At 42.8% G+C, this 13,453-nt stretch overlaps 1 protein-coding gene across 1 annotated transcript in view; it reads left to right on the top strand.

Moving 5' to 3' along the window:
• Nucleotides 1-9,832, top strand: part of T265_07433 (hypothetical protein) — a gene marked incomplete at both ends in the record, with an annotated part of 10,588 nt that extends 756 nt beyond the window's left edge. The window contains one exon of the mRNA XM_009172951.1: nucleotides 9,664-9,832. Within this exon, the coding sequence (XP_009171215.1) occupies nucleotides 9,664-9,832 (169 nt within the window). The remainder of the gene's footprint in view (nucleotides 1-9,663) is intronic.
• Between the last annotated feature and the right edge of the window lie 3,621 nt (nucleotides 9,833-13,453).

The raw sequence follows: 13,453 nt of genomic DNA, 5'->3' as shown, positions 1-13,453 counted from the left end.
CACACCTACCCAAGATATCCCTCCCGCCAACCTCACTCCTTCCACTAGTCGTTCAGGACGACGCGTCCGTTTCCCTCAGCACTTAGCTGATTACGAAACTTAAGTTAGCAACTTTTGATTCGTTACTTTAGTTATTCGAGCGTTTTCCCATTTCATGGTCAACGCTCTAGTGGGGGAGTAGTGTGGCGTTTTTGTACCTTTATTTTACTTCCATAATAACACTAGGTATTTCATCAATTGCATAATCGTTTTTTGTTTGAATACGAGAAACTACAAAAAACGCGCCCTTGTACAATTTCACATAATACAAGCGTGGTCACGTGCTTCGACTCTCTCTTCTGATTTCGCTCGCGCTTGCAGCGGTCATTCGCGAGTCTCATATACTAACTCTGGTACTCAAAACATTTCAGACTATCTTCGGAATCTATTATATGTGGAAATTGTTCAGAAGAAGACCTCTGGACCAACACTATTGGATTATTGTTTATTCGCTGACCTGGGCCAACGACGAACTATTTTAAAGAGAACAATTGTTAGTGAGTCTGTTCCACCTGCCCTATTTATTTTTGTATACCCAACTTAGCGTAATTATTTTTATTACTTTGCCACACACTCCTGATAAACTGACTTATTGGTAGCCAGACCCCAGACCACTACAGTAGCAAGTGGTGAAATGAGTCGGAATCTAGTTAGAATGAGCTGAGCAACCTAGCCATGAAGGATTTGCTAATACAATACAAATACGGTGTAAGGAACAGAACAAACAAGTGTCGGTATTTTTCTGTTTATTGAGTATGAAGATCACACGAACAACAACGTAAGAGACCAGCACTGTTGTTGAACGGGTTCCTCGTGTTTTTAGCGTCACTCGGACAGCAGGTGAAAGGCCGGGGCATGGGAGTGCTTGCCTGAAGATATTTTAGTAGATTGGGGATTTAGTCGTGCTAAGATGGGTTGACCATCAAGGACTTGTCCATAACCTAGTAGGTATGGACAATTACAGCGTGTCTGACAGGGAGCTGTGGTGGCCTGTAGCTCTTTTGGAGTTCATCAGAAAGGCTTCGAAGAGTGAAGATGTGACGTTATGAGGCACAGCTGTCACGTAACGAACAATACGTAATCATCCCTCCTGTATTCGCTCAGCACCGTTTTGATTGGTGTAAATTGTAAGTGCCCTGTAACAACTAAGTTCACCACTAATCTCGTGGCAGTAAAATAGTAGTTACAAAAGCAAAATACAAGTCGGAAATTATAAAACTAAAATCACTTCCAAATTTCCGTCAGATAAATCAAGATGGAATCTGATTTCCGAACACACGCGAATTGCGAAAATTAGATGGGACGATTCTCCCAGTCACCGCGGTATCGCAGTAAAATTGGACGACCGGATATAGACCACGAAATCGCACCATACTGTGCTCTCCGCCTACCTGTTTGAGTATTCAGCTGCAGGAATACCCAAAGGAAACTTTATTTGAGCTGACTGTTTTATTTTTTTCCGTTATGTTGACTTGAATCTAATTAAGCGCTTCATCCTAAACGGTCTCTTGCTGTAATATATCATCCACAACAAGATCTTATGGGGAACGCACTAAGGATATATTTGTACACATAGCATTTGCACTCTCAAATAATTCATTGTTCTGGATTTCATGTTCTTGTGTCGGATATTCGTCAAAGAATGTATTGGTAAACTTTATGCACACCAAGCTTCTCCTGCCAGAGATTGCTCTCAAAAGTCCCAGGTTTTTGACTTGATGTGTCTAAGGCGCCGTTTGAACTGCGGCAGTGGATGACATTTGACGACCGAAGTTTCCATGCGAAGATGACCCTGTTTCCGTTTTGGGGATAGAGCATCCAGTCACTGTTTGCTCGTTAAATAGCCGTCTTCATTTCGACGTTTTTACTCTGACTGACTTTGTCCGTAATCCCGACATTACAATTTCCGCGACCAGTGCGGTAAGTTACTTTAATTACGCCAACAACCAGGTCAGGATATCTTTTTCCCTTATGTCGGTTGTGAACGATAAATAGGCTCTTGTAAAACTACTTTGAACGGGGGTCCCAAGATCACAGTCATTGTAAGATGGAAGATCGCCACCAGGGCGCTGTGGGTTCGGGAGTTTGCCGAACACTTCTACCATGGTCTGTTCCCCTTTGTTTGCGCCAGGGAGTTCTCAAGGTATCTGTGAGACTTTTAGCCTAAAGCGTTGGCTGAAGAAGAAATGGTAGGAAATAGAATGAGTAACTTTGAAAGATCCTATTAAATCGCCAAATCTTCATTATATGTACCCGACAGCATTGTTTGAGGAGTGGGTTCCGGTTGGTCGAATCTGAATATGGGGTCTCGCAGTGTGACACTTTTTGAAATCGATTTTGTCTCAGGCATCAGAGAAATATCGAGCCCTTTTCTGATGGTAATAGCTATTTCACCCCGGTGATCGGGCTTGGATGCGCGGCCATGATTCTTCTGGTTGTGGTCAAGATTGCAACAAATTATATCTGCTAAATTATAGCGTCCGGTAACTGTAAATGCTTCAGCTTACATGTTGCATATATTCATCCGCGGCGGTACTGAAGAGACAACTTCGGGGAAAGGTCTCCATGATGTGTATCCCCGAATATCTTATAGGAAATTCTTATGAATACATGTTGCATATATTCATCCGCGGCGGTTCTGAAGAGACAACTTCGGGCAAAGGTCTCCATGAAGTGTATCACCGAATATCTTATAGGACATTCTTATGATGACCAAACGGCGAAACCTCACAGGGACGAGGATGGGGTATCCAAAATCAGCAACCATTGATTGAAAACTTTGTCGTTGGGTCAATTGTCCAAGTTGTAGTGGTCTGGCTACCCAATAAGTTACTTTACCAGGAGTGTGTGGTAAAGGGATGAAAATAATAACGCTAGATTGAGTATACAATAATAAAGTGGTCAGAATGAATAGACTGTCTAATTATTGTTTTCTTTAAAAAAGTTCATCGTTGCCCAGGTCGACGAACAAACAATAGTCCGATCATGATTGTCCAGGGGTCTTCCTCTGAACATTTACCACATATCATAGATTCCGAAGATAGTCTGGAATGTTTTGCTACTAGAGTTAGCACATGAGACTCGCGAATGACCGCTACGAGCGCGAGCGAAATCAGAATAGAGAGTCGAAGCACGTGATCACGTTCGCATTGCATGAACTTGTTCATGTGCACGTTTTTTTGTATCTTTTGTATTCAAACAAAAAATGGCTATGCAGTGGACAAAATACGTATTGTTATATTGGAAGCAAAATAAAGGTACAAAACGCCACAACGTCATCCAAAAAGAGAGAAGGAGGCCAATTTGTTTGCCGATACTTTGTGGTACACCTCACTAGGTTACCATTTTTGTTATCACAAAACATTTCGAAAAAAATTGCGCCTCACAAACGAACAACTCTCATACGACGCAGATACCGTCAAACTTATGGGGCTACATTTTACGCCTGTTTATTGTAGCTGCCGGTATTTCCTTGTCACGGAACGCAGTGAATGAAAGACACTTACCGACCGAGAACTGGCCGGATGAATCCGCAGAACATTAGAGGGAAAGTTGCTTCATTCAGCCCCTACACAAATGGGGACTTTTTGCCGGCGAACACAGGACATGATTTTACTTCCCTCAACCACAAAGCATTGGCTGCAAAGCCAAGTTCCATTCATGGGTTGACGCCAGGTAATCACGAATCAGTTAAGCTCAGAAAAGAGCTTGCATTCGCAACCTTACACGGTGTGCGAAATCAATCCAAGTGCTCAGAATTTGACTGACCTTGAAACGGCATTCACCACTGGTACTCGGCATTTTCTTCTTCCCCTGCCCCAGGGTGTCCTGCCTTCTGGGCATTTTCCCCACATGTTGGCTGATTTGGTAACATGAACTACTATTGAAATTCAAATTTGATAACAGCTTTATATCAAGAGGTTTTGTTCCAAATTGTTTGCTGCTCAGTGACTGAAAGCACAGCGGCGTTAATAGTTCGATTTAGCAGATTTGACGTAGAAAAGAGCGCTATGAGCTCCATGCGCTTGTTGAAAAGACCCCTCAGGTCTTGAACTAAACTGCACGAACGATATAATTGCTGTAACAATGATAAAGGCCATATGAGTTCTAGATACCGTGTGCCTGTCATCCGGCCAACCGACCCGCTTGGAAGCTCCCGGCAGCACCTTTTGAGAATCGTCTGAGCGGCCAAATAATATGCCGCAATATTATCATGAAGTTAACGACTTCCAGTTACATAACATATGACCATATCATGTCATTTGATGATAACGTATTCTCCACCGAATTATTATCCTTCGTGTTGTTGGTTCTGGACTGTCGGGTCGGCGGTGGGGATCTAACCATGTCGTGTTCTTCAAAACGAGGGTCTATCGCTCTGAACCAAAATATTGGTGATATATCAATCTGCGAGGTACAGATCTGCTGTATCAAACAAATGCTCTGCAAATACTGTCACTATTTCTATGAATATCTTGGGTATATATATTCTTGTACACAGGGATCTATGTCTTTGGCGACAGGAGATGCAAAGCCCTGTAAGGCTAAAACTAGAGCGCATCATTAAACACACTTCTGGGGGACATATGGGGGGGGGTGATAAATTTGTCTCAAGTCATTGATTTTCCAAATATGTATGCAGTAGGACAAATAAAGAATAAGGAAGCACGAAACACGAGGCACTTGGTGTTTGTGAATGACTTTACAGAAATATTTGTCGTACGCGTGGAACAGTTAATTTGCGGAAAGCTCTCAGCACACCAATCAGTAGACCATTGACAACTCTACTGCGCATCTAGGGGGCTGTTGTTTTACGGCGTTTTAAAGTGGACATACTTTTCACGTTCCGTAGTATCTGTAACGAGACAGAGATTCAGCCGTTTTATAAGCTCGCACAAATGCAGTCTGCAACGATGTACTGGTACGCCAGATCAAGAAGACATCATCGAAATTTCCTCTGTTTGATTGCTGTTTGCCTCACAAGTTGGGTTTGGATACACCACAATACGCCTTCACCAGTTTCTATCTAAAACTATATGCTTGCACCCTAGGCACTCCAGAACGCTCCTTAAAAACTAAAGTTTTTTTTTGAATAAACAGGAAAGCTTTCCCTTAGTGTGAAGCACTTTTCACCTTGAAGGAGTGCTATCTGATGATATCAGCTGATCCCTTGGCAACGTTCTCAAAATACGTACAACTATAATAAATCCATACAGTGTCAATTCAAGCAGGCTGATACCTAAACATCTAATGTGTAGCTGGCTTTTCTGTTTTCACCAACTTTTAGGCATTCCAGGGTTTTCTTCGGGAAAATTATGTTACTGGTACGCTGCTTCACACAACGGGTTGCGGACATGCTCACAAAGTGCTTCTATTGTTTCATTACTTTTCATGTACCCTTCACGTCATCTCACTTCGCGAGCAGTGACATCATCGTAGACCACTTCTTGATCAAAAGATTTTTCGTCGCCAGAGGCTTTTATCTTCAACATCCACGTCCAAATCGTGCACTGTAAAACAGCTGGTTCAGCGCCAACACCTATGTTGTCTGTTAAGCTATAAAGTTCAAAATCTGAAAAGGCCAAGAAGACGGGCTTTTTTCGTGCATGCCAGATGTGCCTTCTATTGATATTTTGCCTCTGCCTGAAACGCGGCGTCAAGAGCCAAGTATGGTTTTTGAATTCACTTCCCAATTGGTTTGCATTCGCTTCCGTTCAGGCGCAAGCAACCGTGGCTGGTTTCACCGCGATTATTATTTCTCCAAGGAACAAAGAAAGGGTTACCTTTTGGATGTTTGCTTGCCAATAGCAGTCTTTTTCAGGTTTTTTAGCGGTCTCCGTAAAAGCCGCCTGTAGACGCTCCAAAATTGCTGTTCATTAATACCACCTGTCTACGCCCCGAAAGAATATGCCTCCGACACATTCAAAAACGGTTTTTGTAGGTGTTTTTATAGAGCATCAAGAGCCTGGTATATTCGTGGCTGTCGGAAACATGAACGAGTATGTGACTGAGATTAGTGCTACTGAACCACAACGCTTTATTGTCCTAGACCACGAAAAACGGTTTAAAGTTTGCTGCAGTTACGTGCTGACCATGGGCCATATTCGTTCAGTGCTAACTTTCAAAACAAACAAAACTGCTTGAACAAGTGGCGCTCTATGTTCATGGATGCCTTCAATGTGGATGGACCATCTTGCATTCAGTATGGACTGTGTTTATCGGATGCTGAATGACGCCTTCTCTGAGACACCTATGCGGACCTTGTTTATGCACGAAACAGCTTTGAGTTTGCACTCCTGCGGACGTGCAGAATGTAGACACCTTGGCTGGCTTTGAAGCCTAAAATGTAGCACCTTGTTGTGATCCTCAGGGAAGTATACTGCCGGCAGCCTTGCAATAGGGTGGCCAACGAAATTCTGGAGAAAATAGTAGGTTGTTCGAATACCAACTGCAATAAAACGTCCCCTGAAATGAGACAGCTTGACCCATTGATTGGAAAATAGAATCAAGCTGAGTTGTGCAGTTTGTTTCCTCATGTTTATGCCAGATGGACGATTTACCGTCGTCGGGACAAATGAAGCGTTTGGTCTTGGACCCCCTCAGTCGACATCTCTGATTGCAGAAATCTCACCCACAATGCAGCAGGATGAATCGCGCTGCTGCTTTACGCCGATTATTTACTCAAGTACATTTAACTACAGTAATGATTAGTAAACATATATGTGTTTTGTAGCAGATTTTTGGCCCACACTCCTGTTGTCGGCGTTACAGCTGCAATATCCGGCACCTTACTGGGTTTTAAACATCACTACTAAGTAAGCCAAGACCATATCCTACAGAAGACGGAAATTTGCTGGATAAATACAGGCGTGGCGGACCACCAGACTTCGAAGCTCCAGGTGGACCCACCAATCACTGACGAAATCACTCATGACGAATGAGGTCCATTTTCACAGATTCACGGATTGATGCACTGGATCCAGGCTTTCGCCCAAGCTTCTCGGGATGGGTTTGTTCAGCGGCTTTCGTTCACATAGAAGGCGCAAACAAAAAAGAATAGAGCACCGTTCTCCAAGTTCACAGGGCGGGGCCGCAAGCTACCAAACAGGGGATTTAAACCGGCTCCTTGTCGGCCTGGTGATTAAAACGACCACCTTCATATAATTGACAGGAGTGCCGTCAAAATGTTAGAGAAATGCAAATCAGGAAGTCATTGTAGGTTTGTCATCCGCCGATCTTGATTGTGAATCAGTGTTTAGAGTATTTCTAAATGACCACTTAGCTTGTTTTCCCATGAAGCCTGTATTTGAGCTTCTAATTTAAGAGATCCTTCGGCCCTCCGCATGGCCGCGGCGATGGCTCTGTTGACAAAATAATCCCCCTTCACGATTGCGAGAACACGGTGCAGCGTAACCTAAGGCCTATTACACTAGGAACACTCAAATTCCGAAAGGTTATTTTCATGTAAGTTAAAATAATAAAATAATATTTTTGGCCATCATCTTGTCAGAATTCTTCGGATAAGCATATGAAAATTAATAAAAACGACTTTGCAGGAATAACAATCGGTAGTTGCGGTGCCCCCTAGAGTAATCCACATGAAAAAGGCGTTGCCACCCAGTGGTGTGAAAAAGATGCAACCATCACTTAGTTGTTCATTTGCCAAGCTCTTATTAGCAATTTGTAAAACTTGTGGATGCATTAATCTGCTAGGTACTCAGCCGTAAACCCAGGCTTTTTTTGGGGGCGAGTGTAGGTCTGGGTGCACCCTGGTTGAATCTAACATATTTGCTATGTGTTATTTGTTACGTGCTCGTTTGAGGCAAAAAACCCTGGTACTTTGTTGCACTTAAAAGGCCAATTTCCCTAAATAAATAACAACTTGTCGGCGAATATAACCCCTTTCTAAGTCACAGAGAGCTCTGTGCGCTTTTGATTATCATCCATAAGCCATCGATATTCATTAACAGGAATGAGCTACATTTCAGAGAATGTTTGACGTTAGACTAATACTGAACTTTAATCGGGCCGAAGTACAAAACGCGTTAGGGCGTACAAAAACTAATAAAAGAAAATTCCGCTTAAAAGTTCCAAATTATGTCCAAGCACAGGACAAACTAAGCTATGAGATTTGGGCCCTACATTATGACATATGATGTTATATTGTCTCGTTGACGAGTGCAGCTTCGGAAAGATAAATACCTGAAACTGAAATGATACAAAATAGACTCTCACTTGTTACGCAATTCGTAGTGCAAGCCGTTTCAGTAGAAACAGATGCTGTCTCATCTCACTGGCCACTTGCAGACGAAAGAGAGATAGAGTCAGCTGACAGCTAGACACTTTCCGTAGCATTGTTTCATGTGATAATGACCCATGAATTGGGCTTCGGTTGTTTGTAGTGTCATCGCAGGTAAAACGAACAAGCTCAACATAAGAAGTCTCGCAGTTTTGTGTTTCTACGTAATTGTGCGTCTATTTGCACACGCTTCGATTTTTCCTCTGACTAATTATTCGGGAGACTAGGACAAAAATCGACAGGACTGTATCTCAACTAGAGCACAAGCTCAACATAAGAAGTCTCGCAGTTTTGTGTTTCTACGTAATTGTGCGTCTATTTGCACACGCTTCGATTTTTCCTCTGACTAATTATTCGGGAGACTAGGACAAAAATCGACAGGACTGTATCTCCAACTAGAGCAACGCTTTGTGCAGGAATGAGACGGAATTAGCATCCGTTGCATAACTCGGTTGAACATAATACATGCACCTACCTGTTTACAATTTTTTGCTTTTAAACGGAAGACGCTTAGGGCAATTAGGAATGATCAGGATGGCATCAGTAATATACCATGACCTACTTTCCTTGATAAGGGGTTTTCCTAGCATTTAGTAGAACAACCAGAAAAGTATTTAAGAAATATTTTGTAGAACCAAGTTTGAGCAATCCGAACCCGATAAAACGTTTTAGTGAGACCAAAGCACGTTTATTTGGATGCAGCCAGATGATGATCATAGTGATATTATTGCCCTTACACTGTACTGCATTCAACTGTCTGCGAACTTAAACAATTGTAAGTGGGTTGGACTCGGCCGCCAACAATTGGTAAATGACAATATACTAATTAAAAAACCCCGTCACATAGGGTTTTGACCCTCATACTTCGTCAGAACCCGTTTTACGAGCACTTTGATAAATACCGGCTTGGTGATGAGACATGAAACGGAAAATACTAAAGCAGTTGTCCTCACCGATACTCGTGGAGCGGTTTAATGTCATAATGTTTGGTGACAGACCGCTGAATTTTCTGTGCTCACCATATCAGAAAACTTAACATTCTCCTCTCTCCTGCGAGTGACGTAAGCCTAGATTTTTCAATCTATCATGTAACGTGAGTTCGTCTCTCGCTAGCCATCATTCAACCACAGGCGTTCCTAAACGATTGTGTTTGCCCTGGTTACCTACAATTTTGCTCCGTTTGGTGAACCACCATATTTGTACTCTGTCCGTTCTACGCTTCCACAATTGGTGTGTCATGCGTTTTGGTTGGCGAGGCTGCAATTTCATTGCATTTTTCTCTACTTGCATAGGATTTCTGTTAACTTGCTTTGCCATATTTTCAGCAGTCTGGTGTTGAATTACGCCCTTCTTCATGAAGCTCGAGAAAACCCTGAGTCCGTATGGAGTGATTCTGTACCTGTAACGCTTATCTATTTTCACTTGAAGATGTGTGAAGTTGTGCAAAGAGGCTTTCGAGGGGGACAGTCTGCCTACCTGTCCAAGCACACATAACTTCTAATTTGATACCACTACTGCTGGTGTAGAAAGGAGTACCATGAGACTTTGATCGGTCAGTTGCAGGCAGTTCGGCAAGTATTACCGTCGAAATCTGCCTAACGTTTCGACTTTTGGCTCCCATGTTTTCGTGTTGGACAAAATGTGTAACATGCAGAGGGCGGTCGTGTCGTTGGACAGCGACGACCGAGCTGGATATCGAGTTCAAATTGGCAGGTACATACTCTTTCACTTTGTCGCATAACGCAGGGCACATTGATTTATGGGGCTTCTCTACATGCTCGGTGAGGATGCAACCTGTGGAATTTGCAGAGCGGGAAAGTATTATCTTCAATAATCCTTTGTTAACGACGAAGGATAAAGTAACCAATTAGTTTTGTACTGTCTTTCAAAACTAAGCATACTTCCTCCTAGAGTTGGTTTTCAAAAAAAGGAGAGGTGGCTATACAAAGTCCTCCGGAGAAACGACTACTCAAGGAAATTAGTCTGAAGAACTCAGCTAAAGTGCTGCCCAATAAACTTGACGGCTAAATGGCCAAGCGAAATAATTGCACCAGGGACGTTAGTGCAAGGGTAGTCGACGTGATGGTATACCAGTGGCTTACAGACCTACAAACATGCTGCGAAAAGCACTATTAAGACCAAAGGGATGTCTGATGCAATGGAATAGGCGGATTTTATCTACTACCTTCAAGCGAGAATTATGAAAAACTTGCGCAGGAAGTAAATTGTCAACCAGATTCAATGAGCATGAAATTGCCACTAGAACGCATGATCAACCCTCGCTCATCTGTGTACGCGATGGCCACAAAGGATACAACTACAACCAAAACCACATCAGCATACTAGGACTAGCAATGATAAAAAATGATAGTTTATTGAGGCACATTGATCCGTTGGTTGAGAAGTAAACAGACGCACGAAGATCGACCTGGCCTACCAAACTCGGAGAGCAGAGCTATTCCATAACCAGTTCTGAACGGAGAAAAGAATCAAATAGGAAGCAAAATGAAGAAAATCAAAAAGATGTTCACATTGAATGTACAAAGTATTGGATCGGAATTCGCTGCTGTCATCAAAGATAACGAAATCTGGAAACCAAACGGGTGAAAATAATGGGAACTCCATGGAGAACAGACATGCAAACCAACGAGCCGGGCCCATGAAACTGAACCACAGGTTGTGAATGGACCAATCACAATGACAGTAAACTAATAAAATCCGAAGGTACAGTATCAGGAAATCAAACAACGGGAAGGTGGACGAATACGCACGATAACAAAGACAGTGTAGTGTAACATAAGAAACGCATACAACAACGCAACACAGATCACGAAGCTCAATCAATCTCCAGGTCGCGCGACTGTCAATAGCCAATCGTGTTACAGCTTGAAACAACCCTTTGCAAACTAGTCCATTTCAAGCAAGAGGAGAGGAGCCAGTCACCCAACAGCGTATTGATGACCACTCCGCTAGGAAAGTCAACTGTGAGCCAATAGTCAAGCTTGGCCGACAGATTAACAGCCACCCAATCAACTACCAATAGTTTTTCAAGTTTTGCACAACGACAAGTGGTCGGCGGTCATTAATCATATTTATGACACAACTAATACGAACTGTAGCAATATATTTGTTATCGACATCCAGACCAAAAGTAACCATGGAAGTTGTCACTTGCATCCTTAATCTTACTGTTTAGAAGAAATGAACCAGAAGCCTCTATCTTTCACCAGACGGGGCAGTATAACAACCTCACAGTGTGTGGGTTATCTGAAGGACACTTCATTGCTTTCAGATCTTTGCATCGAAACTGGCTCCTTACCATGCAAGAAAAGATATAACATGCTCAGAGTGATTTAGTGTGTTCCATGGATAACAGGAATCCATAGTGAGGTTGTCCAGAAAATAGGCTAACTAACTGTGGAGTGATGTCTAAATGCTTGGGGTCATAGCAGGTGGGCTCCGCGTTGGGCTGAACCAGATGCTATTTTCCTGACAATACACAAAGGCCTGCTGAGAGCGCTTCCTATTGTTGCATGAAGTAGAGGCCTTGAAAAACTGACCATTACGTTTGACGGGTTTTCGTAAAAATTACAAGGCCAGCTATAGACAATGTACTAAGACACCTTAATATAATCCCCAGCCGGGCATTAAAAAGAGCCGGGACTGTGACGAGAGCAAAGTTTAGGAGAGCGTATTTTTTCCGGTGTTCTTTCGCAATAAACTGACATGTGGTATGTCAGCCAGAAGTAAAGGATGTACACTTGTCACCCTTATCAGACCATGTAATCATTTCTCCTCAGTTTTTAGGGTAGAGTTTAAATAGTCCTGTTCTACTTTCCCAATGAAATTACCGTAAAGTTGTTCCTCAATCGGCCAATCACATCAAAAGATATTGACTACTCTTATAAAAGCTGTATGAGCGCAAGAAGGTAAGGAGGAACTGCCCATCACACCGAGCACTTATGGTGTCCCTATGGTTAATGACGAAACGTCGGCAAGCAATTTGACAAACTTGGCGAACATATCAAGAGCCGCCTCATCCACAACCGAAAGCCGTCAGCTTTCCCCTTATCGCTATGACGGCATGTAGTGCTATCAGGGGGATATCTCTACATGCTATCCCTGGAAATTAAGTGTAGCATAATGAAACCTGGAGAACTTGAAAGATTACGGCGGCATATGAATGACAAACAAGTGAGTATTACAGGCGCGCATCGCTATGCCAGGCTGATGGCTTGCAACAGGCCTATACCTGCCTATTTCTATGCTGTTCTATCGTTTACCAAGGGCTTGCACGCAGGACCACATCCACTTTCACACAAACTGTTCATAACTCTCCAGGTATGCACTCTACTGAAAAATACTAATCATGTCACAGACCCTTAGAAGTCACGCTTTTTGTTTGGCCCACATGGCGTATGACAGACATGAGAGTGTTTTGGCGCCCCATTTCAATAGAACCCCCACGGTTTTTCTCTGCTAGGTTTATTAACCCCTACTGATTGTCATGTACAAAAAACGTAACTTTATGTGTTGCGTTATCCCCTGTGGTTTCTGTATTCCCTATCAGATCGACGACTACTAAGTATACTTTCGCAGTGACTACGTTATTGTTAGGTTAGGCTTGCGTCTTAAACTTGTCCCCTTCAAACGTGGAATTAATTATTTCTGTAGTTACATCTTCTAGTGAAGTCCTAGCCACCTATATGCCAAGTACAACACCACTGAAAGAATGCAACTCATTGCTATATATATATATATATAGCATAATCAACTCCCTGATGTCTAGTAACAAACAGAACTTAACCAATCAGCTACGAGCGACTGATCAGCATTGTGATCAACTCGCAATTCGACAGGACATAGCGGCAATCACGTGTCGACTGGCTCCTTGAGTGAGGACATCTCAGATGAAACGTTCACGTAGACATGTAGTGATCCGATCCCTATGTTCGTACAAATCGTAGGTCCGATTTGCACTCATGTTTTGAGGAAACACGACAAAAACCTCGTCCAAATTTAATAGAAATCCCGTGCGCCTGAGTTGCAACGACGCTTCGCAGTAAACGAAAGAAAATCGGAAGCAGTTTACACAAGACCCACGCTAATTAGCCA

Source organism: Opisthorchis viverrini (genome assembly GCF_000715545.1).
Source record: "Opisthorchis viverrini unplaced genomic scaffold opera_v5_173, whole genome shotgun sequence".
Taxonomy (NCBI): Eukaryota; Metazoa; Platyhelminthes; class Trematoda; order Opisthorchiida; family Opisthorchiidae; genus Opisthorchis; species Opisthorchis viverrini.
Note: the sequence above shows the minus strand (reverse complement) of the source record. Positions and strands in the feature narration are given on the sequence as shown.